Genomic DNA, 27,248 nt, shown 5'->3' with positions numbered 1-27,248 from the left:
GTATCCATTTCACAACTCCGCCATAAATCCCATCCTGAAATACTTAAATGTCTTCAGATTTTGCTGTAGACTTTGTCATCTATGAGTTCTTGGTTTATTTTTTAAACAGAAGTGAATTTAGCTGATTGGAGTGGGAAGTTGGCCGTTCTTTTAGGTTACTTGTGGAAGAAGATACTAGTTTCTCATTTGTAGTACAAGGTTTTAGTTAAAACAGAATTCTTTACTCTCTTTAAAGTATTGGTACAATATGTAATGCTACAATGTGGAGTGTATAAAACAGTTTTGATTTTAGTAATTTTACTTATGCTGTGTTTTGATAGTCATTATTTTATAGAGCCTAAGTATGTAAGGAGGGGAGAAGTCTGATATTCTGCTGTAGAGTTTGGTTTACCTTTGGTATATTTGGTGCTTCCAACTCTGTAGGTGATACCTTGGATTGAGATCAAACAAAATAAGTGAGGAATACAGCAGGTATACAGAATGGTGAGAATACTTGATGATGATCAAAATAATGCATCCTTTTTTCCTTCAAAACAGTTTGCATTTTTTCCTTGTAAAAAGGTCATATTTCTCAAGTTTCTTTATAATTGTAGCTAGTAATCCTGTTTCTTAGTTACTTGAGACCAATTATGCCAATGTAGAAATGCACTGTCCTTTAGGTATCTGCTTCCTTTCCAAATCTTCCTTCCAAACTTAACTTGCCAAGAGAGTCCATCTGAATTTCAGAATTCTTTCACTATTACTCCCAGTCTTTAATTTTTAATGTTGTTTCTCAATCAGTTTGTAATGAGACTGGTCTAATTTAATAAGTTTAATAACAATAGTATACAAATTATAAGTTCTAATTGACTGGAAGAGCTAGCTTGAAATACTGTAAGTTATTTCCATTACTATTGACAGTGAAAGGAATTTAAAAACATAACTACTGTCTTGAGCATAATCCTGAACAGCATTAGTGCATTCCTTTCCATGTGCCTTAATTGGTTGTTGATATTAATTCTTTTGGGGGGGGGGGGGAGGTGTGTGTGTGTGTAGTAAAAAAGGAGAAGGATTTGTGGTTGGTCTGTTGGCTGCTGGACAGCCTGGCATTTTGCCCCACAGTGCTAGAACATAACAGCAACAACAATTTGTTTTCCTTCTTGAGCTAGTAGGAGCTGATCTGTGACTTCAAAGTGGAAGTGAAATGTGGACAAAACAGTATGATTTGAAGGCAAAACACTTCTAACACCAATAATTTACAATACAAAAATATCTATGATGTCCATATAGCAATGTAAAATGTAATAATTTTTGGAGTTCTTGAGCGTGGTCACCAACGCCAGCTGTAAGAGTGAGGAAGTTTTGTTTCAGTGGCAGGGCTGCTGCAGTCTATGGCAGTAACAGTTGACACTAATTGCATGGTGGTGGAATTAATTCACTGTTAATGTTTTTGTACACCTGCAACCAAATTTGGGTTTTTTTTTCTTTTTAAATTGGCATGTGTTTCTTCTTCTGTTTAATTAAACAAATGCTGATACTTATTTTGCTGTATTACTGCATTGAGTGATATATATTGTGTACCAATGTTTTTTGGGCTTTGGTCAGATTGTTTCCTCTCCCAAACGCTCTTGTATTTTATCTTCTTTTTAGATACTGTATTATAAATTAATACAAGGCAAATAATTTGCGTTCCCTCTTCCCTCCCCCCCCCCCCCCCCCCCCCCATTGCAGGGATTAAATAAGCAGTACTACCTCATTTTATGCTTGTTTTGCAAGAACGGTAGTCAAATCTCTCTTCTCCCAGTTTTTAGAGGTTATGATGTTTGAATTGCGAAGAGCCTGAAGGAATCTCTTTCAGTTTGTCTTCTTGAAGTGCAGGTCAACTTGCAATGCATTTTGCAAAATTGGTTGTATGTAGACTGTGCCAATGTCAAAGGCCATTAAAACAGAGCAACTAGAATAAGGAACTTTGCTTACAGATTTGCTTTAAGATGCTTTGGCTGTATTCATGGTATATTTTAAGGAAAATTCAGAAAATATTCGTGTCTTGAGAATAAAACCTGCCAGATAAATTGAAGAAAGTAGTATAATGTCTTGCATCTTTGAGGGAGTGAACACTGTGTTTCAGCTGTTCCTGCATTGCATTTTTCTCTGGAGCTCATATGGACTTAAGAGATGATTTTCTAATGTGATGGGAGAACATCAAAAGATCCTTCTCACATTTGAGAAATAATAGTATGACAATTCTAGCAAAGTTTTGGCTTTTCACTACCTCATTTTACATTTTGAAGAAAGGGTTTCCTGCTGAACAAACACATGTTAGCCTGATAGCATTTTCCTGCATTTGAATTGTGAACAGTCAAACAGCTCAAAAAAATTTATGTTATAGTAGATACAGTGTTTTAACATAGAATATGTGCATACAATAAATCTATTCAACTAATCAGTCTGCTTCCTTTCCCGCCCACCCCCTTGCAGCTGGAAGTTCATCAGCTTCTGCTACTATATCTAGGTTCCTCTTGAGACTTTCTGGAATAGAGTTAACAGTGGTGGCAGGCATTAATGAACAATGTCGCAATTATATTCTGTGGGTCTGTATAAGTTGTCATTTTCCATTGCTACTAATTCTTAACTATGTCATCTATTTAGTATGAGCACATTATGTGTGCCATGCAAAGTTGCATGCTTAAGTATATAGTGAAAGCATGTACATTATCATTAAATCAGTAGAAGATATTTTTAGATTTCATTAGTGACCAATCTGGCATTTAAAATGGAAAATTTATTATAAGATTTTATTTTCATAAATTCTTGGCTAGGATAATGCAGGATGGCTACACTTCCATTGATAGTTAGTTTGTAATTAATTATGCTTTTAGGTTCTTTGGTGTATGATAAGACTTTTTTTTAAGGTATAACTGTGGAAGAATTCAGGAAGAGGAAAAATTAGATGCTTGATTTGTCTTAACAGGCGTAAACTTTCATGGTAAAATTCTTGCAGTCAGATCTGATGGAATCTAATAGCCTGATTAAAACCTTCTATAACAGTGATTTTTGTTGACCTCTTTTTTTCTTTAAAGGATCAAAATGTAATTTTTCAGAACTATCTTCTGGACATTTAGAGATACTGACTAAACATCTGCAGCTTCAGTTGGGTATGGCACTCAGCTGTTCCAGTTGAGCTTCAAATACTTCAACAAAGTCTTAAGTTCCAATTTATTAAGACATTGAAGAGATGGTAGGACAGATGCTGTAACTGAAGAGTCTTTTGGAACTACTTTTTGTATAATTTTGAAGTGGACTGTAGGCTGCTGCCTGTCTAGGTGCATGCTGTCAGGATTAGATGATTGTTGGTGACAAAAAGCCATGCTTAATAGTGCTACCACTTTTATTACCAAGCACTTCTCCCAGTGGTCGAGAAGTTCTTAAAACAATGAAGAGTTTACCTTTGAGTGGTATCCTCCAGGTGTTTTGTACTCACTGCTGTATTGTCCATGCTTGTGAAATACAGAAGAATCCCTAAACTGCATTAACAAGTTTTCTCACTACTTATTGCATGAGCTGTGTTGGTGGAGTTGCAGACACTGTTGCTACAGACTGCTTAACAGAAGTTCCAGCTTGGTATTTCTGGCTGCCCTACGGCAAATTTAGGATGATTGCAAGTATGTTAATATGAGTCAGATTTTTTCAGCCGTATACAAAGTTTCTTTGTATAGTGAAAGCTCGTGCCAGGTAGAGCACTGTTGTGAAGAAGAGACTACCTCTTCAGAAATGTGCTTAGCAGAGGCTACATATAACCACTTTGTCTATGCAGCTGGTATCTGCAGGTAGAAAAAAAAATCTCATGATTTGCTAGGTTTTACTCATTTAGGAGGTGGTATCTTTCATTGTTACCTTTTGTGTCATGTTGAGGCGTAGCAGAACTAAAGCATTTGGTCCCACTCAATTGTTTCCCAGTCAACAAAAATGTTTCCTATTTAAGCATGGCAGGATGAAGTGGAAATCTGAGAAAGAATGTTTATTAATAGGAGCAGCAGGAGCTGGTGGATTTAAAAAGAGGTTGAGGGTTGAATGCCAGTTAGTTGCTTGAAGTTTCTAAATCTCTGTTCATTTTCAGGGGAAAAAGCTGAATTTTATATGCTGTAAGTCAGAGACATCAAGAGTAATAAAACTAAATTGCTTAGATCTTTGAAGTTGTAGGGGTATAACTTTTTTTTCTTGTTAAGTATTTAGCTGAGGAAAAACGATTAAATTACTTGAAAATAAAGTACAAAAGATTATATGTTCAGATTACTTTTCACTGATCTCTGGAAGGAATGCAGTAATTTTGCCAGTATTGGGCAAAAAAAACCAGCTTAGAAAGGGCAATGTAATATTTTAGCAGATCTGTCTGAAACTGTTAGGGAAAGTTTAAATAGGAAGAATGTATTTATTCAAGTGAGTTTTTGATGAGAATGCCAGAAGGTCTGTTTGGAGTATGAAAACTTTCTTTTTGCAACATAGAACTTATGTCTGCACTTACAAGCATTCAAGCATGTGCTGATTGTGCTCTATTTTGGAAGTATGGTGAGCCATGTTTGGTATGAACTGCCGATGGTCTTTTGCCAAGCAAAGAATGGGAGACCAGGGGTTTGACCTTACAGTAAGTGCATCCGTCCAGCAAACTTCTTATCAGTGGACCAGATAAAAAGCTCTCTTATATCTGGATTAGTGACCTGTCAAGCTAATTGTTCCATGGTGTGATGGCAACTAACAGTTGACAAAAGCTAAATATATTCTTTTCTGAGGAATCTGAAGATGCTTTACAGTCTTAAACTAAGCCTTACTATTCCTTCACTAACAAATCTATGAATAAATTAATGACCTCTCTTAGTGCCCTCTCAGCCTACAGGGCACGTGGCCAGTGGGCCAGCAAGAAGCTGGAGCAATTCAAGCCTAAAATGGTCAAGAAGCAAAATCCTGTATTACCTATAGTGTGTTTCTCTCCAAGCACTGCAGCCCAGCGGTTTCCGTAGCAGGTAGCAGGGTTACTTTTTTTGGCAGAGATTGCAGGGACTTTGAAGGCTTATACAGCGTCAGGCATCATATTGTATACAATGTTGTGCATCCTGGCATTAGTCTTGTTCTGGGGGAAGGCAAACACTACTCAGGCAGTTATTTGATAGGTGAGCAGTCCTGTATGGCACTCTGTGGGTGCCTTTTGGAGACATTCTTCAGAGAATGAAGATTGCTTTCAAATCTAGCAGTTGCTCCACCTCCTTCAGCGTGCAGCTGATCTTGGAAAATTAATAAATAGAAAGCTTTTGCAATAAATACTGCTTCTGAAATCTAACTCCAGAGCTGTGTCAGGCAGGGATGGGTTAAGGAGAAAGATTAACATTACCTTGCTTTTTCTGAAAATTGGATTTGTGTGCTTTAGAAACAGCCAGCAATTTAAGTAACCGGCTAATGCTTTCCGCTAATGAGTGAAGTACAGCGAGCAGCTCCCTTATTGCCAAGAGTGGATGTTACTGGAAATTTGTGGCAGAAAGACTGTCTGAGCCCTAAATGTTTTGCTGGGAACATGGTAGGTGTGATGAGTTGTGCCTGAATCTCTAGCAAGATTCAAGGGTATTGCTGGCAGGCGGCTGCAGGGACAGGGCTCCGTAGGCTCTGGGACCCCCCTGCAGCTGCTCAGCGACATTCCTGTCAATTTTCCATGCTGCTACTCAAAATGGATCTGTCAGGAATGTCTGCTACTACTCTGGTGTGTTTGCTTTTTGAGTCTTTTTTCCAGGGTCTATCCTAGGAAAGTATGTAGGTGCATGCCAGCCAACCATTTCCTCTACCCAGTAACTGGGGGTGCTATGGGAAACGTGGCTATTTTGTAAGGGAAAAGCTGAAACGCATTGCTACAATTTTAATTTTTTCCCTTCTCATAACATTTCAAAAGCTGAAGGGATCAGTATGTTCTTGTTTGTCTCTTCCTCACCCAAAAGATGATGAAATGATCTCTGCTTTCAGAAGGAGTTGTCCCATCCTTGGTCTGAGATGTTTGGATCTTGGAGCTGAAATCAGTCTAGGTTGGCAGCAGGACATCTGTGGTTAGTCCAGTCGTTCCCAGGGACTACTGGGAGTTGTGTGCCAGCAGGAGGTGGAGTATACTGGCTTTCCTTTTCATCCACACATACTCCTTGGAATTGTGTGGGAGAAAGAGACTCCTGTCCTGGTTGACAAGGAGAAGGGGTTGACAGAGGGGATTTGCCCTCCTGTCAGTAGTTTAAACTTTGCCTCACACTCTACAGAGTTGCTAGGAATCACCCCAAACCCTCTGAAGTGAATACAGCCAAATCCTGGTCAGTGGGAGCAGTAGTTCAAGCAACCCAGCTTCCCAGTCTGTATGGGTTTCCACTTGTTCGACCTGTTTTCCATGAGCAGTCTGTGCCAATCACTCTCCCGTGCTGCTCAGCTGACAAGTACTTACAGGACCACTTTTGTTCCCTTACAGGAGAGTAACTTTGGTGATGGCTGATGGACTGGAGGTAGTCCAGTGCTAACCATTTCCCATTTTACATGGAAAGGGAGTGTAGTATAACTTAAAAAGGTGGATATTCTTTGCCAATTTTCTGATCTGGATTTGAACTAGATAATGTCTTCGTATTGCATAGCATAATGTCAGTCTGCTGAAGACTTAGTGGAGCTGTTAAAGCTTGCTTACTTGAAGTTTTGTCATCTTGCAGTTGTTTAAAACTGAAGTGTTTTTTAATATTTGCAAGCATACATTGCCTGTGCACTTGGCTAAGTCAGAAGTGAACTGCACAGTTGTAGAAATTGTCGTGGGACAATCCAGTCCCTTTCCATCCCATTCTTTGTATAATTCTGCCACTTTTATAGGGCTAAATCATAAATGCCCTAAGTTAAAAGGTACATGCTGCTTCTATTCTATGGCTTAAAAGATCTTACTTCTGGAAACCTGTTCCATCTACGCTTTTTAATTTCAGAATTTTCTTCTCCTGCTGCAGGCAAGTAAAATCCACTGCTCTTCGGCTGCCCTTTCTTTGTACTGGAATGAATGAAGGGTTTCAATTAAATACATGATATCTTTAACGTGTCACTTAGCTATGCTGTGCATACATGGCAGGGTGATCTGTTCCTTTCACCTCCTAGATAATGCTGAGAGGGAACCCTGATTGCCTTCCCAAGACTCCCACTTAGAAAAGTGGCTGTTCTGCATTGCAAGTGAACACATTATTTGCTATCAGCTGTTACCCATGGTCTCTCGTGGCATTATTGCTGGATCATTCTCTCATTGTGGGGTGCTAAAATTTCTTGTGACCTGGATTTTGCTTTGAAAGTGAACAAAAGAAATTCACAATTTGCAGACTTTTACTCCATGAAGCCCAAATTTTGTGTTAATGCTCACTGTAATGTAATATAAGTAAAGACTTTCAAATGCAACCATCACAGAAAATTTATTTGATTTTATCTGTAGTACTAAGTAGCCTACCTATTTCTTTCTCCAGTTTTGCACATATGAGTGCTCCACAGGGAGAAAACTATTACTGAGTTCTCCCAAAATTATTTATCTGTGAGAGACTGCCTTGCAGCATACATATTGGGGAGGGAGAAAAATAATTTATTTCTGTTTGACAGTGTTTTGTTGAACTGATGCAGTGTAAAGAAAAGGCTTGAGGCCTCTTATTTTTGGAAGGGTGGTATCTGTATTTATACTGGTAGTGTTACTACACAAAGCTGATTCTGATCAGCCCTCCCTGTTATTTGCTGTGGGGAGAAGAAATCAGAGGCAGTAATTTTGTTAAAAAGCTAAAAGCTGAAAGCTAAGTTAGAAAATTTTTAGGCAATATAAATGCACCACTGTTCCTAAAACACCGAGACAATGTGAGACTGTACATTTTTTACTCATGGTGCTTGGTACTGCGAAGTATTACATTTGTCACATGTTACTTTGATGTTACTGTTTTCCCTGTTGAAAGAGGACTATAATGTTAATATGATAGTATAAGTGACAGTGTATAGCTATAACACTGTAATCAGAATAGTGATTCACCAGATTCCTTGAACAGTAATTGGTAATTGATGCTAATGAAGGCACATGTTATCTTGGGTAGTATTTCCTGTATCTCTGCTAATCTGTTCATAACCCTCCCTGAAACACATACCACTACAGTGTGGCCAGCATCTCCCTGTAGAATTTCCACATTAGCTAGCATAAATTTTTTTCTGTACTACTTAAATATGCATGGCCGTGTATATTTTAACACTTTATATTATTAATGTGAGTATTAATGTATTTGGGTAAGAGACTTAGAATGTTAAGTGAAACTCTGTTTTCTTTTCATATTCAGTAATTTGTATTTACATATTTTTGAAAGAAAGGTTGGCCTAGATGCATCTTCTGATCATGAAGCAAGAGTAGAGCGACTTCAAAAGAAAAATGCTCCTAAAAGAAAATCCACACTTATCTATTTTTAATGTCAGGTTGAACTACTTTTAGGGTTTAGAGAATACAGCCTATAAGGGTGGGGTTTTGGGGCTGAGCTAAGCTTGTTTTAGGGCTGTCTGATGTCGAGAGGGTTGCTGTCCCCTGTGCCTCCCTGCTGCCAGGGGTTTCTGCTGCTCCTGTTGCATTGGCTTGGGCAGTTCTGTGGTCCTCAGTGAAACCATTTGGCTTGCTAAACTGGCAGGAAACAAGCCCAGAAAAAACGGGATCCAGGCAGGATCATGTACTGAGGGGCACCAAGTGGCAAAGCGATGCAGGAACATACAGGAGTCGGTACCAACTCCCTACCTGTGGAATCTCTCTCAGAGCTGGTCCCCATGTGGTTTTATTTCTTTCTCCCCAGGTGATGCTTCCTTATTTGCTTGAAGGTGGTTCCTTTACTTTGTTGTTGCAAAACACTTGGCTTCCTAATGAAAATACATCAGAATGATGAAATAAGATACATGATTGAATATAAGATATGAATGAGGCAATTAAAATGTAATTGTGGCCTTCAGTACTACACGTTCATAAAAACAACACAGCAGGGACAGTAAAAAAGAAATACTCGTTATCTTAAAAACATATTGCTTTCAAATGGCAAATACCCATGTCAATGGCATAATTAGGGACTGAAAAGCGAGGTAGGTGTCTCCCCAGTTCTGCCTATGGGTATGTCTGTATAGCAAGGTGAAAATCTGAAAGCTGCTGTGAAGTATCTGTTTGTGCTTCAGTACCATTAAGAAGGGTAAATAATAGCTAGCAGCAAGGGTTATCAGCTCATCTGAAAGCTATGTAAAGCCTTTATACTCTTTTCTTCCACCTTGCAGCTGTTGTTGCTCATGTTATCTACATACAGTTTGTAAAGATACATATGCTGCAGTCGTTTGTGGCAAACTCCTGTTCCATTAGGTTCAAGAAATGCATTTACTGCGGTTTATACTTGATGGGCGGAAGCATATTTGCAGGTACTGTGGCGAGGCAGCACCGTTCTGTGTGTGACAGCTGAAACCTAATGTTATTTGGGAGGCAGGTAAAATGTGTGGATTAAATCCTCCCTCTGCCCTGTGTTATCTGGACACTGATTTTGCACAATTTTGGAGATGCCTGCTTTCTGCTTGACTAGGGATGTTAATGTGAATTAAATTATATATGGCTATTTCTGACCAGGACTAAAAGATAATCTTGCTTTATTTGAAGTAATTCTTATGGATTATAATAAATACTGTTTGGTTTTTACAAGAAATGATTTCACACTTGGCAGTGCAGTTACCCTGCTGTCTCTTTTCTGTGTAGAATAAAAATGTGTTTCATATTTCCAGTTCTTTGTGCATTTGTTTGCTCTTTCAAAAAATGATGATGAATGTGAAACACTGGTCTAATTAAACCTACCTTGGAGTAGAAGTTTGGTTTTTTTTTAAAAAAAAAAAGGTTTAGTGGGTCATGTCAGGGAAACTGTTTCCTCTAAATTCCTGAAAACACATTGTCACGTGATAATAGGATTAATATCGTTAGGCTTTTTTTCCCCCACAGATTATTAGAAGCCCAAAAGGACAATACCTTAACTGTAACTTGCCTGTAAAGTATCTCCTTATCCTAGAGTGAAAAGTATTTTCAGGAACATCTTCTAATGGTGTGATTTCGAGCAGATAAACAATGAGAATGATGCATGTGAGTTTGAAGTTCTCTTCTGGGTTTGGCCACTAATGTGCCTTCCGGCCCCAGTGTCCCTGGTGACTGAAAACTCTCAAAATAACCCTGCAAGCCATGGACTTGGTCCCAAATTCCTCATACCACTGACTGGTAGTTTTTTGAAAGGATTTTTTTCTACGCTATTATTTCCCCTGTTAATGGAAGTGTGGTTACTCCTATGCTAGGACATGTTCATCAGTGACTAAATAGCAAAGATTCATGCAGTAAGGGAGTTAATAGAAGGAAGCAACCAAATCTAGCTAGTTTTACTGATTGAATTTAATGCAGATACAGTTCGGTTTTGCACTGTGAAATAAATCTATTCAGGAGGATGTCCTCCTACAAAAACTTCTATGGAATTTTTAATAGCCACAAGTGGTCACAGCTTTGTTTATACATCTCGTTTGAAAGCTGGAAAATGTTCCTATAATTAAGTTTAAAAAAAGGGAGGGTGTAGGGGAAAGGAAGAGAGAATAGCCTGAGAATATCCTTTGAGGCAAATGTCCTGAGACAATCAGATTTGTTCTCAGAGATGAATGTGTATTATTTTAAAGGCCAGAAGAAACATGTCTACCCATTCTGTGTATGGGTAAGGATAGGTTTGTTTAGTTGTATGCCTTGCATTGTGTAAATATCTTTACACTTGCAAGATGTTTCAGTTGTAGCAAAATTAAATTCCATCTAATTGTTCTTTGCTTGGGATGGAAATACTTAAGACCACCAATTTGGGGCTGACAGGAAGAAGGAAAATATTTATCTTTATGAAACCAAAAAGTCAGTTGAGCAATGAGAGTCAGGGAGTTGTGTTGCTTCATAACTGGGGTTACAGAATTAGGTTTTTATCTACCATTAGATACTGTTAGATGTTTGCTTTCTGCTGGCTGTAGGTTACACAGTTTAAACATTGTGTTTAAAAAAAAAAAAAGGAAAAAAAAAAAACCCCACACAAAAAAACCCCACCACCAAACCCACAGTAAAATACTGTGTCTTCTTGAGAGATTGAACTCCGAAGTCAGTTGAAGTGGTGGAGGGGGATTGCTTTACAGCTTGGCCGGTGATAGTCAGTCAAAAGGCTAATAAGTTTAAAAAACAAAACAAAACAAAAACAACACCACCACACAACAAAAATCCAAACACACAAAACCAAACCAAAAAACAACCAAAACCACAGGAGTTTTGGTTCATATAATACTGTTGGAGAGCTGGAAAGGATTTAATTTTTGCTACTGAAAAAGATGAAGGTATCAGGGGTATGGACTTGGAAAGCACTAGATTTTTTCTGCTGTTACGGGATTTGCTCCTAATTTTCACTAACCTGTGGGACTTTCTTTGCAAGTTGATCTGCAGCAGATCTTTCTCAATCTGGAAAAGACTGCTTGCTCAAAAATGCTTCTTATGTCTTCATAAATGTCAGAGTTAGAAACATAGAATCATTAAGGTTGGAAAAGACCCTTAAGATCATCAAGTCCAACCGCTAACCCATCACTGCCAAATCTACCACTAAACCATATCCTCAAGCACCACATCTACCCTTCTTTTAAATACCTCCAGGGATGGGCAGCCTGTTCCACTGTTTGACAACCCTTTCGGTGAAGAAGTTTTTTCTAATATCCAACCTAAACTTCCCTTGGCGCAGCTTGAGGCTGTTTCCTCTCGTCCTATCGCTTGTTACTAGGGAGAAGAGTCCGACCCCCACATTAGTTCTGGGCTAGTGCTTTTGTTTGATTACAGTACTTGGGTTGTCAGTAGCACAAAATTATTTAACAAAGTGACACTGCATCTGCAGGACAATATGCTGATTTCTGTGGCAAGCTACAGTTTGGTTTTTGTTGTTGTGGTGTGGTTTTGTTTTGCCCCCCCCCCCCCCCCCCCATTTAACAGTAAACAAGTCTCTATTAAAAGTGTGTGTTCCAACAAGTGTTTGTTTACAGGAAATTAATTTAGGTACATTAGGATCAGTTAGAGTAATTGAACAGAGATAGGCCAAGTTGGAATATATTAAATTTTTTTTTTCCTCTTGCTAGTAGGAGGAGGAGTAGTAGTAGCAACATATATAGTATTGCGTTTTCATGTATATATAGAATTACGTTTTCATCTCTTACTACTTGGCCAAGAATATAATTTGTACTTTCACAACTTTGTTCCTTTTAAATAAAGTATCAGTAGGTATATTGAGTTTCTATTAAGCAGTAGCTGAAACTCTGAAGTCTTAGAAAAAGGAAATGCTCTCCCTGTAAGCTAAAAGGTTTTCACACAAATGACTTACAGTAAAACATTGTCTTTATTTAAAGATTAGAAGATTGCATGAAAGCATTCTGCAGCTGCAGTTTGTTCACTCTACTGATATGCTTTTGTTCTTTTTTAGTATTTAAATGTTCATGCTAACTCCTCCCATCCTGTCTACTTTGTGTTTAGATTGATGAAAGAAAAAACTTGGAAATGACTCAGAGAAGACAGCTAGGAAATTTGTCTTGCAGAACAAATATGTAATAGGCGCTCTGTGAGCTTTTCTGTGCAGAGGATTATGTGAACACAAGGTTAGAAAAAGTGGAGGTGTTCTAGCTGCTGAAGTCAAAAAGGCGGCTTATGGAAAGGGTCTTGCCAGTGCAGATCATCACTTGTCATGTGTCTGCAATATTTTGCTTAGACTGTAAAGGTGTTTTAATGCACTGTTGTTATTCATTGGCCATTTTTGATTTCCTGTTTGCTTGCCATGAGTCTAACATCAGCCTTGATGCCAAACATCTTGACTGTGGTTTTCAAATTTTTTAAATAAATAAAATTAATATTTTTCTTTTCAAACTAGAAATATTCAAAGTGCTTATTCCATTTTCTAAGGACACTTGGGCTCCACGGGTCTACAGGTTTGCTTTCCAAAGAAAAGTATTTTCAGGTTCTCACTGTGGTCCCTGCATTGCAGGTTGTGTAAGGCACTTCACGCCCAAGTTAGAAGGACTGCTTGCCATTTGAGTCTATCACTGAGGAAACATTTTGTCTGTTTAGAAGCAGGATGTAAGGTTTTTAAGGTTTTCTAGGTGTTTTTGAATCATTGGGGATCAATGAAAAGCAGTGAAAAATGGACTTGAAAAACGCAGAGTAAATCCTTACTTTTCCTTACCTGTAAGGAAAAGGTTTAACTAATGGTGGGTGCCCTTTTGAGTTAGTGGGGGTTTTCTTGTTTTTAGCTGCAGTTGAATATCGTCCACTCTTTCTTTCCTTTCAGGTAATGTAGGCACATCCTCCAATGTTAATATTTCAAAAACCTTCGCTGAAATACAGAAATTCTTAAATTTTGTTTTAAGACAGATGATTGAAACAACAGGAACAATAGACATAAAGCCACATAGCCACCAGGAACAGATGCCTTCAGCTTCTGAAGCTGCAGGTTGTAATGCCATGTACAGTCTCTTAAGAACCTTTTTCTTGGTGAGTTCATTTTCCCACTGATAAGTTTTCTCATCAGCATGAAGAGCAGTGCTGGAGGAGGGAAGCAGTGATGATATATAACCAATAGAAGGATGAGAATAAGGTAAACATCTTCAATATCTTGGACACATGCCGATTTATGGTGATGATAGGACAGTGTACTTAGTCATCCTGGCAAGTCATTCATCCCTTCTCTGTGATGGTTAGTGTGAGCGGAAGTAAAATACTGACTATACCAATAGTTTCTGGAAGCTGAGCAGTACTCTAACCCCACTCAGTTGTATCCTTGTTCTTTTATTCTTATCAAAAGATACTGTTATTAATACCATTATTTAAAGATGTTGCATTAATATGCAGTTTTCTCTAAGTGCTGTCTTCTAAGCGCTCTCCAAATGCAGAATCTTCTTTTCCAGCAGACTTTTCTTGTCTTGCATCTGGCAGATAGATACTTGATGTTATTTCCTAATGCAAAAGGCGGTCTGACTCAATTTAGTTTATTTCCTTTTTGTCTAACAGCATCATTAATTATACTGTGAGGGTTGTCACAGCTGCAGCTGTGATCAGAGGAAAGGAAAAACATGGCAGTCAGTCTTTGGGTGCTGTAGGAAAAGGACAGAGGTGTCGAATTTCTTTTCTTTGGTGGGTTGCTTGAGCATAGAAAACTGTCACAATTTGTGTTGATTCCAAACAGCAATTTCACTTGTTCTAGATATTCCAAACCTGTCCCAAGGAGCTTTCACTGCATGGTAATGTACGGGAGAAAAAACTGCAGTACCACTCACAGATGTTCTGCTTTGGGGAGAGTTTGTTATAGCAGCTAATCCAGAGATTTTGTAACTCAGCTTGAAGGAAAATCAAGCACCATCTATGAATTCTAAATATTTAATGTTTAAAGATTATTTTCTGTTTGGGTTCTAATTACTATTTCCAGTTGCCAACAAAGATGAGAGTTACCAAAATGTCTGCAGTGGCAAAAAAAGTTAAAAAATTATGAACTCTTACTAATACTGGTACTACAAAATTTTAATCTAATTTCACCCACTATTGTAATACTAGAAAAATGCTTTAAGGATACTCGGGCATACTTCCTAGTTAATACACAATTTGCGTTTTTAATAATGAACATTGGGTAACAGTCTTCATTTTTTTTGTTGTCAGTCCTCAGTTAACTAATTGGAATATTTATGGTATGTGTATGTACATAGTGTTTGTATAGTCATAAAATCTCTTGGGTTTGATGGTTTAAGATTTTAGAGTATACATGCAAGACAAAGATGTACTGTAGGCTCATGTATTTATAAGGTTTGATGTTTAAAGAATCTTATTGGTATTTGCATGCAACAATTTTTAGGATTGGGTGGGTTTCTGATGAGATGAAGGGAAAAAGCAGGTAAACATATTGAAGGCTGGTATTTGTTTAACAAAAGACTGTTATTTCCTAAGCTGGAAGTAATTTAATCATGTTTCTATCTGGAGTAGCTAAATGAGATCATTTGCCATAATTACTTCATGTCTAACATGGTCTGTTGCTGTTTGGATTTTTTTTTTTTTTAAAGGATTCGAATCATAACATAGAAAGGATCTTAATCACTGGAAGTTGAAAATAATGTATTTCATTATTAAGATTTGAGCAGAGGCTGCGTTTCAAATGTGTCTTTAAAAAAAACCTGAAAAGCTGAACCTTTGCTTGTGATCCTTGTTGCTACGGTCTGTTACATGTGTATATGACATAAAGAAACAGCTTTGACCATCCCAAATGACTGCATTTGTTGTGTGTTGCTGTTGGGACAGAACCATTTAAATATCTTAATAAATATTTTTGTTCCATTTTACTGAGCTAGAAGGAAGAGCTGTTCTATAATTGAGGAGCTATTTCCAAGAAAGTGGGTATCATTAAAACTGTTATTATAGGATCACTGCAAAAGAGGTGAATATTTGTGGTTGATGTCTAGTGCTGTACAAGTGAGTGAGAATAATATCTGTCCAAAGAAGTTTCTTGCTAGGGAAAATCTAATTTCTCAGGAAAAGCAGAGGTTTTGTGCAAATAGCTTTTCACATTAGCTGGTTGTCAGCCAGAGATTACAAGGTAAGGGGCTGCTGCTAAGGTGTGTGACAGCCATAGCTGTGCACAGAAACACATTTGCATCTTCAGTAGCAAGTAATTCCTATCAACAGAGTAATATACTTGTTTTAGCATAGCCAAGGAGAGACCTAAAGTTGACTGAAATACTTCAGACTCCCTTAAATATTGTTATACAAAAACAAATCTGTATTAAATAACTGATTGTGACTGTGTACTTATTTGTATATCTTACTGACAGAAAGTATTTACTGTTACGGTTGTTAGTCGTATTGTACTTGCCTGCATCTCTGCTCTACAAAGCAACCAGATGAAGGGGTACTGCTAAATATCTGATGTTGTCCGAAATCAACACCAGGGTACACATCTCACTGATGAGTTGTATATAGCTTTGGCTTTTCTTTGGCTCTTTTCCCTGAGAGATTGTCATGTCTTTTGAATCATAATTAATTTACATGAAGAATTTTGGTCTGTTACTGAAATAATTGGAATGATATCAGACTTGAATTTTGCTATTAAGCTGTAGAGCAAAATCTTGCCACAAATTATATGATAACAAGTTCTCTTTGATATCTAGCTTTCATGTGAAAGAAAGTTTCTGTCCATAGTCATCATAAGTAAGGTAATTGAATTAATTTTATAAAGCAGAAATCCAATAAATTAGGTTTAGGGTTTGGGTTGTGGTTTTCACAGAATCCCAGGTTGGAAGGGACCTCAGGGATCACCTAGTCCAACCTTTCTAGGTAAGAGCACAGTCTAGACAAGATGGCCCAGCACCCTGTCCAGACGACTCTTGAAGGTGTCCAACGTGGCCGAGTCAACCACTTCCCTGGGGAGATTATTCCAATGGTGACTGTCCTCACTGTGAAAACTTTTCCTCTCATGTCCAATTGGAATGTGCCCAAGACCAACTTGTATCCATTCCCCCTTGTCCTCTCCATGTGACTCCTTGTAAAAAGGGAGTCTCCATCCTCTTTGTAGCTACACCTCTAAGCCCCCTTTTCTCAAACAAAGAACAAACCCAGTTCTCCCAGCCTATCCTCATATGGCAGCTTCCCAGTCCTTTGATCATCTTGGTGGCCCTTCTCTGGACCCCTTCCAGCCTGTCCACATCCTTTTTGTACAGCGGGGACCAGAACTGTACCCAGTACTCCAGGTGTGGCCTGACAAGCGCTGAGTAGAGTGGGATAATGACTTCTTTACCTCTGCTGGCGATGCCCTTTCTGATGCAACCCAGCATTCTGTTGGCCTTCTTGGCCGCAGCAGCCACTGTTCGCTCTTGTTGAGCTTCCTGTCTACCAGGACCCCCAGGTCCCTTTCCACAGAGCTGCTTTCCAGCCAGGTGGATCCCAGTCTGTGCTGCACTCCCGGATTATGTTTTCCCAGGTGCAAGACCGTACACGTGTCCTTGTTGAACTTGATAAGGTTCTTGCTGGCCCACTCTTCCAGCCTATCCAGATCTCCCTGCAGAGCAGCTCTCCCTTCTGGAGTGTCTATTTCCCCACTCAGCTTAGTGTCACTTCATCAGGCTACACTTGATGCTGTTATCCAGATCACTTATAAAGATATTGAATAACATTGGGCCCAATATCGATCCCTGGGGGACCCCACTAGTGACATGTTGCCACTTGGAAAAGGAGCTATTTACCACCACCCTTTGGGTGAAAGGTTTGGGTGTTGGGTTTTTTTGTTTGTTTTCTGAAAATTATCCCGGCTAAAAAAAATGCTCAGATGTTTTATGTACACTTACTTTTCTGAATCAGGTTTATTCAGTTTTCTGCAATGAATTATGTTTGCAAATGCTGAAAGACTGTACATTTTGCTCTATTCCAGTGCCTGATGACCTCTCCATAGAAGAAAGAGAAGAGCTTTTAAATATTCGTCGCAGGAAAAAAGAACTGATTGATGATATTGAGGTAATTGATTTATCTGTAAAGATCCTTAGAAGCCTGCTTCAATAGATTAAGTTACAGTAAACCGCATACCTAGGTATGAGTTCCAGGTAATGTTTTCAAAAGCATATGAATGGCTTAAGCTAAATCATACTAATAATGAAGAGGATTTATGCATCCTTTGTGTGCTTTTAAAAAAGCTAACGTCTGTATTTATGTAATGCAATATGTGTATATGTACACATTTGATTTGTGTAATCAAGAACTCATTAAACAGCAGATCTGCATACAGGATAGGAGTGAGTAAGAAATCTGGGTAAAGAAATCTTATACTGAAATTGGTAGTGGCAATTTGGTCTTGATGCTCTGACATGAGCATGCACTGGGAGTTTGGATCCATGTGTTTAACAGTCATTCAGATGTGATAAAATCTTTAAGCTAAATATCTAAGGAAGCCATAAGATTCATCACTTTTCTTCAGGTGACTACCAAATATTAGAAAATAAAACCTAATTGATCGTATTAATATATGGTAGATGATTTCAAAAAGTGTCTCAATGTCAGTTAACATATTGCCCTTCCTTCTCTTGGCAGCGATTAAAATTTGAAATTGCTGAGGTTATGACAGAAATTGATAATCTGACTAGTGTAGAAGAAAGGTAAGTAATGCTAACATATGGACATGATTCATTAAGACCTTGGAACAGCTCTTCCAAATAACAGCAAATAAAAATAGCTTTATCATGCTAAACAAACATTGGATCATGTTTAGTCTGTTACAAAGTCTCTAAAGCCTGACTTTATCCTGTTCAGGTGTGTCATTCATTTGGATAGAGAAATATGTTGGATAGAGTATAATATTTTAGACTGTCAAATTGATAACAATATAGTTCTCTGAAGCTGCAATCACTTGAAAGCATTGAAAATAGTAAAGGATAATAAATAATTTCCCCCCTTATAAAAATGTCTGGGTTTTGTAGTAGAAAATACAAAATACCTAAAATACCAATTAAAAGAAGCTCATGCAAAAGTTGTTGTTTTTGTATAAGAGCAACTGGTAATTGCTTGTTGTTCCTTTTTCCCCATGTGTAGCAAAACTACACAAAGAAATAAGCAAATAGCCATGGGAAGGAAGAAATTCAACATGGACCCTAAGAAGGTAGAGATTTTTTTTTCCCCTCACTTGTCAGGAATCAAGTTCCTACTTGTAATGTGATCTATGACAAATACAGTCATGTTTTCTTAATAAAACATTTCTGATAGTATAAGTTCACAGGCCTTATTTGTATATCCTGTAACGTGCTGAGCAGCGGGTTAAAGTAGAAGCAGTCAACTAGTCATTTGCCAGTCATGTGTGCTTTTTTCCCTTAAGCAAACCATTTTGATAATGGAGGTTATTTATCAACAATCAAATATGCCAGGTATTGATTGAGCTGGCTGGCAGAAAGATTATTTGTACCTGGTAGAGGTGTTCTATGTTGATATGTCAAATAGAATTCTAAAAATATTTTGGTGTTTGGTTATTAGTGAGCCCATACTTTTTTAATGACCTCCTATTTTGTGTTTCTTCCAAAATACCTTTAATATGTTTTTTTATTTGTTCTCATATAGATCTTTATATTTGCATGTCTAAATTCTGTTTGTGGAAAAGGCACATATGAAAATTTGTATGTTTTTATACATATGTACGTGTATGTGTACCTATATGACTGTACAAACACTGCCTGCAGGTAGAAATGTGGTTACCAATTTCAATAAGTCTACCATGCATTTAGCCAGGAAGTAAAGTAGTTAATTTTTCTGGAGTGCCTCTACTTGTCTTAAATAATTGTTCATTTTCTGGAAAATTCAGGGACCTGCATGTGTTCTTACAGGCCCTCCCCAATATAATTAAGAGCTGCTTTGACATATTTGACCTTTAGCCTTTACTTTTCATTTTACATCTTCCTTGCTTTGTTGTACTGCCTTCTGTGTTTCGTAATTGAGATTCCATTTTGAATTTGTGAAGAGTCGTCTTTAAGATCTCTTTGGAAATCGTTTAGCATTCGTTTTTCTGTGTTTGTTCTTGACATGTTTTCTTTCCAATTGTATTGAATTCAGTTACATTTTGGTGGCTTTTCTATAATGTTTGAAGTACAACGATGGCTGCTATTCTTCAAGCTGTTTTCAGTTTACCAGAAACATTCAAGCACTTTGAGATATAGAACCATTTTTAAGCTCCTGACCATGTCTTTTATTTTTACTTTCCATTTTGGTGACAGTTTAACTTCTGTTCTGTTGAGGGCAGAATACCCCAAATGTTGTCCTCCAGCTCTTTCACATCCTAGACGTTGGTGGCAAAGTCACAGGATGATGTCAGATGCTTTCATTCCAGTGTGAACTATTTTTTATTACTGCTCTTATTGGGTGAAATTATTTCTATAAATAGATGCTGTGGCTGCATTGCTACTGTAACATAATTTAAATGTGGTAAACAGACTTATAGTAGTAATTTTTAAATAATGTCTGTCAGTCAGTGGTGGTTTGCAGTAGCTGGATGCTCTAAAGCTAGATCATTTTGTTTGCAGATGCTACTTTAAATTACAGGCAGCTAAAATATATGTCCTTCTAATGCTGAGAGAGCTTAAGTTTGGGTCATTGCGAAAAGGATGTTTTTCATTCATAAATGGGAGGGGAAATGGTCTCCAGAGTTAGGTATGTGAAAGAACTGGGGTAATAATCCATGCACTGAATCCCCCAAGTTTTATTCTTTAAAACCAAATAACAGAGTTCTAATGTTTTCATAGTAGTACGAACACAGTGAGGTAATTTTCATTTACCATTTTTATTTGAAAATGTTTAAATTTCCTAGCGTGTAACCTATATGCAGAGCGATTCTCCCTGCCTCCACCCAGAAAATCCTCATTCGAAATAGCTGTGTTTAGTGCAGTTACGTGATGTAACACCATGTACCTTGCTGTTTGGATTTGGTTAGCTAGTGTGGGAAGGGCTATAATGGTAAAGTTTGTAAAACACTTCAAGAATCCCTGTGCAGAGGACATAAAGCTGTGCTTGAAATTTGCAACACTAGAAGTCAGTACTGCCTGCTCTGGTCCCAGAAAATGAATTCTCTGTGACAAAGGCAGGATTTAAATAACTGCAAAATTTGTAACTAAGTTACTGCAAAAGCTATGAAATTCCAAGCAGATTTCATTGCACTGACTTAAAAAAAAAAATCTATGCAATATTTGTAGTGAATATTGAATATTTGTGTAGCCACGAATTTTGTGTGGGGACATCAAGCTAGTACAGCTGTCTTCTCTCTCCTATCAGTGTACAGAAAGAAAATTTGCATCAAGACAAAATATAGCGTAGGAGTTGATGGGGATTTGGCTGACCTATTTTATCATTTATTCCAGACACTGGAATAGTTGTCCTAGACAAATTCCTTTTCCTGTCTATTTGACTTCTGGTTCTTTAACATCTTAAGAATTTAAAAAAAAAAAATTCAGAAAAAGAAAAGTTACTACTTTTTTTTTTGTAGTATGTCAAAGTGTCTGCTTCTGTGTACAGAAACTTGTTTTCCATGCTTCTAGTCATGTCCATTATCTTTTTCAGTAACTTGCACAACTTTTTAAAACCTCTTCTGGTCAGTCTGTGTACACTAAGCATGAATAATGTGGTCCAGGTGTTGAACAAGGGAATCTGCAACTCCTGTTTCTGTTGTTAGAAGGAAGATTCTCTGTTGGTTGACAGAGCCGAGAAAGCTTTTTGAATAACTTGGTATGCGAAAAAACATTATGTTTCATAGTCAAATGAATTTTTGTACAAATAGTTCTCAAATAAACTTTGAAAAGATAATTTCTGAGGAAAGCTCGGCTATTTCTGCTTCAGGATGAAACAGATATAGTCTTTGCAATGAAATCATGTCTGTTCTGAAATGACTTATCAAAATATTAAGTTGTTAGAGTCAGAATACCAGCCTGTCATTGAAATTAAGTTTTCAGATAATGATAAAATTGTTTTGAGAGGATTGCATTCCAGACTTTTTTTTTTTAAAAAGCAAGCTTCAAGTCTTATAACATCACAGTTCATTTTCTTTGCTAAGTTAGGTCAGAAAATATACCTTTTTTTTTTTTGTCAGGCAGGTAATAATTTCTTTATAAAAAGGACAGAATCAACCAAACAGAAGGATAATTACTTTTTTGAATGTTACTTCAGGGCGTCCTATGCTATATCAAAAAATAATGGAAGTTTTCCCAGTTGTAATGAAATAAAAAGCAAATGTATTCCATTTGCAGAGATGGAAAAACTTCTAATATTTCTGAAATTATGAAATATTCTAGTAGAAAAGATTTGGAAAAATATCAAGCTCTTCTATACATCTTTGGAATCCAAGACATTAAGGTTACTTACAGCTGCCATCCTTTCTTCTTACCAGCATGCTGTTAACAGTTTCATGAAACCAGCAGGAATAGCAACATCTTTGCTGGGGGGTGTGGTGGGGAACAAAGAGCGCTATCTCTCCATGACCTGCTGAGTATTGCAATAACATCCCTTCCATCCTTTACGTAATCTTTATATAACTCTTAGTCTCCTTTCTTTACTGCTTTGCAGAAAGTTCTCTGGGCATCCCTAGAGTGTGCCAGTTATAGGGCCAGTAATTTATGGAGGCATAGGAGTCCAGGGGCTTGAACAAGTACCCACTGAGGGACAGGGTAAGACTCTCCTCCTGGCTTTGATAGAAGCTCCGTGGTAGAAGCTTGACTGACTCATGAGCAGTCCCTTGTGAATAGCTAGTTCGAATCCTTTGTGAATAGTTTAGTTCCAGCTCAACCAGAAGTCACTGATAATCCCAGCGTCAGCATAAACTCTTTTAAACCAGTTTCAGTATCTTCAGTGGTGTCCTCTGCTGCGAGTAGTGGCTTGATGTATTGGGTTGCAGTTTGTAGATTTTAACAGATGCTTTATTTTGTGTCATGGTGGTAATTAAGTTATTCCTATACACCTCTTCATTATATGATTTTACAGATTATGTCTCTGCAGACATTTAGGCAATATTGTGAACAGGCTAACTCACACATTAACTCCACAGAACAACACAAAATCATTATTCAATTAATATTTGATATTTCTATTGTTGGGGGATTCAAACTGCCACCTAGTACTTCTAGCCTTAAAAATGTGTTCTCATTTTAATCTTTAAACTGGGACTAAATATTGCTTATCTAACTGAAAAACATTTGTTTACCATTTCATTAAAAAACAAAATAAATCTATAGGCTAATGTAATTCTTAATGTGCTATGTATATGTCTGTGTCAGTATATTAATACCAAATGTTACAAGTGGTATTTACATAAATGCTTGTGGGAAAATCATAACATTCCTTTTCCTCTGGAATTGCTCTTCCTAGGGAATACAGTTTCTGATAGAAAATGACCTCCTGCAGAACACTGCAGAAGACATTGCACAGTTCCTTTATAAAGGAGAAGGATTAAATAAAACGGTAATTGGAGATTACCTTGGTGAAAGGTAAAACAAAAATATTGAAACTTTGTTCTTACTGGTTTTGGTAGTCACCTTCCCCCTCACGGGCTGCATGAGAGAACTACTCTACTACTCTGAGATCTATAAGCAGGAATAAAGCTGCTATGGTATTGTGATAGTTTTTTTTTCTGTTAGGTTGTTGTTCTTTTTAAATGAGTACGTTGTAGAATAATATTGAATTCATTGTAACTTACTATTTTGAGAAAATACCCTTAAATTTGTCTATAGTGCAGAAGTTAATACCATAAGCTTTTGGAATGTCTGAGAGTTGTATTGCAACAGTTCTGGTAACTCTTGATACTGTGCCCAGACAAGAAGTGATATACAATCACTAATAACTGGATAGTAAAGAAATCATTTATTAAAATGGCTAGTTCCTGGGACAGTAGTTATAAGCACGTTTTAGTGTTGCCTTCTTCCCTGCACACAGACTTCCCATTAGTAGGTAGGCATCTCAAAGGGCAGCCACACCTTATCTTTATCAATCCTAGTACAATAAACGTGCAATGTGCGTATTTATGCATACTACTGCAAAACACAATCAAAACGCAATTGCTTCCATTGCTGTGCAACCCAGGAATTGATTTTGAAACAGGCAGCAGAAAGAGACGGAAGTGAAGAGCATCTTGGAGTACATGTATCTACGTGCTTGCACGTGTTCTAGTTCAGATGCCAGTTATGGAGGTTTAAAAGTTGACTCATGTAGGATATACTCCTGTAGTGATATGTTCTGGCAGATCCCTTTTGAGGCACCCGTAATCTGTTTATGGCATCTATGGCTTAGTTTATGCTCAGCAGTTTCCTCCTGACTTTAATAGGTTTAATGAAAGTGTTAACTGTAATATGTATACTTTCAAAAAATATGTTCGCTACAAAGTTTTTATACAGTACGTGTAGACATTTCAACAATTTTTATGTGACAGCATTATATTGTTTCTGTTGAATATTTGGGCAATTAGTGTTGTAAAATCAATGTTATGTTAATGTCCGTAATGGCAAAACTGTAACAAAACTTGTATAAAGCAGTCTGTGTTAATTTTTGAAAGCTGCATTCTACCTTGGTATTGTTTTCTGAACTACTTCCAGTTTTTCTAGCCCTATTTCTAGAACCCCTGTACTCACGCAGAAAGGTCTTACCAATACGTCCAGGCCCACTGGAGTCATTAGTAATATTCATGTGACTGTTTATGCATTCATACTTAAAATTTAAAAATTTATTGCTCGTTCTTTTTCATCGTTGGCAGAGATGCTGCTGGGCAGCACTGTGGTCTAATCTGAAAATACAGGGCAACCTTTATTGAGTATGTATACAGACGAATATGCAATGAAATTATGTCTTCTGAATTTTTCAAGACAAATACAGACAAATATAGTGGTCATACTGAATAACAAATTTGATCTGGAAATTTTATATAAATCCATCAACTGGATAACAAAACCTTAGGAGAAGTGAAAATTGACATACTGCTCCTATTTTGCCACAAGGCAGAAGCAACCTATTCATTTTAAGGAGCAGCTGAAGTCAAAGAAATTTCAATTTTCTGTTTCTTTAAAAGGAGCTTTTAATCAATGTATGCAGTTAGTCTACTTTAATTTTTTTTGTATGTTTTTTAATTTCTATGAAAGGTGTAATATTAATATGGTAATGGGAAAGCAAATGGTATTTCTGTCTTCTTTTACTTCACTTATATGAATTAGTAAGGGTGGGTGGAGGTGAAGAGATGACAATCTGATTTTCAGGAATGTGTATGGACATTTCAAGGTAGTCAGGTCTGAATGGGGAAACGGTTGATCATACTCCTTTGAACTGCAACATTAATTTCCTAGAATCCTAATAGTTTTTATTCATGTTCCTCTGAAAACAATGCATTAGACCTTTAGGTCCTGGGGTAAAATAAATACCTTGAGATAAAATAAAATGTGACAGTTGAGGTGGTCTTAAGCTGCTAATTTTGCTTTTGTGACCACCTCAGAAACAGGCTATTAAGTGATTTGTGCTATGCAAATGGTAGTGCATATTATAGATTAGTTTTTGTTGAGTTACGTACTACCTTTTATCAAGGCATTTAGAGTCTGAGGTTATTCTCTTCTACTTTGCCCGTCCCCCTTGGGGGCCCATCATGAATTACCTCTGCATTCTAGCTAAATATAGCTGAAGACAAAACCAGGATAGTCAACAGAATGAAATATTTGTATAACATTCTGCCATAAAGAGATATTTTTTTAAATTATTGACTCTTACAGTATTAGAGCACTCAGCAAACTGAGAAAAGTGAATGGTAAAATGGAATGAGATAATACCTAAAAATGTACAACAAATAAGTGATTAATTACATCCTATAAGAGATTTAAGATTTCTTTATATGTGGGTGAGTCTTCACTTAAAAAAATAAGTGGCTTCCTAGAGAGTTCATGATGTTTGGCTTGTATCTTTGGAGCTGTACCCAGCACAAGTATCACTGTTAATCCAGTTTACATTAAAACCTAAGAGCAAAAATTAGAGTATTAGATGAGTATTTGCCCTGAACTGCCGCTAAAGCTGCAGTACGCATGTACACATAAGCAAAATGAGTATTTGGCTTAGAGTAACAAAGTACCCCTATTGAGTGCTCTCTTCTATTATACTATCCTGCCACATTATTTCAGTGCATTGAAAAGTAGTCATGCAGTTGAATTGTGCATTACTAAATTTGATGAGAATTGCTTCGTTTTGCTTGACAGAGCAGATGTGTTTTTCTGTAAACAATATGGGGACATCCTAATGAATTAATACTTTGTTGTAAGGTATTTACTTGTGAGTGTTACAGGTTAGTCTGACTATGCAGTTAGTCAGTAATGCAACAGATAATTCCTGGTGGGTGCACACCTTTCTATTTTTGGGTGGAGGCTGATACGCAACATTCTGTCTTGGTGATGTATTTAAAGCACACCCTGAGGATTATAAACCTTTACGCTTCTGGCATATGAACTCAGTGATGGTGTCGGCTAAATTCTGTCTGCATTCAAATAGTTTTGTGTTCATTAATGTTCAAATGTTACTTTTGCATTTAAACACCTTTGTATCAAACAAAGCATAATTTGGCTCATCATTTATGTAGCAATATAAAAGACAGGTGGGAGAAAGCCTGTTCTGATTTTGGTAAACCTTCACTGTAAAAATTTTTGAGAATGGAGTAAGAATATAGTGTGTACTAAGTAGCTCTTTTAAAATGCTGTTCTTTTTCTTAGGTACAATCAAGTTTTTCTGTTCCTCATCTTTGTACATAACTTAATATAATGCTTTCATATTTTCTGTTTTTAAAGGAAAAAATGGGATAGTTTGTTTTTCTTGTGTTGTATGACTAAAGAAATTAATCTTACATTAACTGTTGTTTTAAAAGTTTATGACTCAATTTCTGCAAAAGGCTTTTTACTGGATAAATTTATCAGGTATTGTCCCATATCAAGGCAGGTGCAGTAATAATAAATGTGAAGCAAAGAAGGCCAGGCCGTTTTCAGGTCATTTAAATAAGCAGTGCTAAAATCAGTTCAACAGTACCGTCTCTTGCTAACCTACCAGCAAAAATGGGCAAAACACTAGTATTAAGTAATAAAATACCTCCCAAATAAATATATAAACTATTTCCGATGACTTGATTTGATCAGTGTGATAATTTATTTCCTTGCCTATTCTCAAAAGCAAATAGAGATAACTAAGAAGCATTTAAAGTTTAGAATTGAAATTGTCTGTTTCCATTTTTTTCTTTCATAGAGATGAATTTAATATTAAAGTTCTTCAGGCTTTTGTTGAACTCCATGAGTTCGCTGATCTCAATCTTGTACAAGCCTTGAGGTAAGTAAATTCTTTCTTTTTTTTGACCTGAGCTTTCTTTATCAAATTGCGCATTTGTATGAGTCACGGTGTTGATTTATTCATCAGAAAGCTGATCTACAGCTCAGCACAATTATACGCGTTACTGTGCAAGTTAGCAGAGACAGCTCTGTTTTAACCCTTACAATTGCTTCTGTATGTGCTGCCTTTTGAAGGTAAAAACTTTTAATTATTTCAGACAAATACAAACAAATAAAACACAACCGTAACTCTTTGGTGTGCCTGCCATATGTGGACATTTGAAGATCTGTTTTATGTCTTAGCACAGAGATAGGTAAAAACCAAGCAAATAAATAATTTT

General features: G+C 37.1%; 1 protein-coding gene across 2 annotated transcripts in view; it reads left to right on the top strand.

Annotated features, from left to right (window-relative positions):
• Nucleotides 1–27,248, top strand: part of CYTH3 (cytohesin 3) — a 53,122-nt gene that overhangs the window by 10,733 nt on the left and 15,141 nt on the right. Inside the window, exons 2-6 of one of the 2 annotated variants that reach the window (XM_075105043.1) lie at nt 17,490–17,572; nt 18,143–18,207; nt 18,641–18,707; nt 22,943–23,061; nt 26,828–26,908. In XM_075105043.1, coding sequence (XP_074961144.1) covers nt 17,490–17,572; nt 18,143–18,207; nt 18,641–18,707; nt 22,943–23,061; nt 26,828–26,908 — 415 coding nt within the window. Of the gene's footprint in view, nt 1–17,440; nt 17,573–18,142; nt 18,208–18,640; nt 18,708–22,942; nt 23,062–26,827; nt 26,909–27,248 lie in introns of those variants that run through there. The other variant, XM_075105042.1, reaches the window with a different exon arrangement.

This window comes from Phalacrocorax aristotelis, chromosome 10, assembly GCF_949628215.1.
Source record: "Phalacrocorax aristotelis chromosome 10, bGulAri2.1, whole genome shotgun sequence".
Classification (NCBI taxonomy): Eukaryota; Metazoa; Chordata; class Aves; order Suliformes; family Phalacrocoracidae; genus Phalacrocorax; species Phalacrocorax aristotelis.
This window is presented reverse-complemented; position numbering and strand designations above follow the sequence as displayed.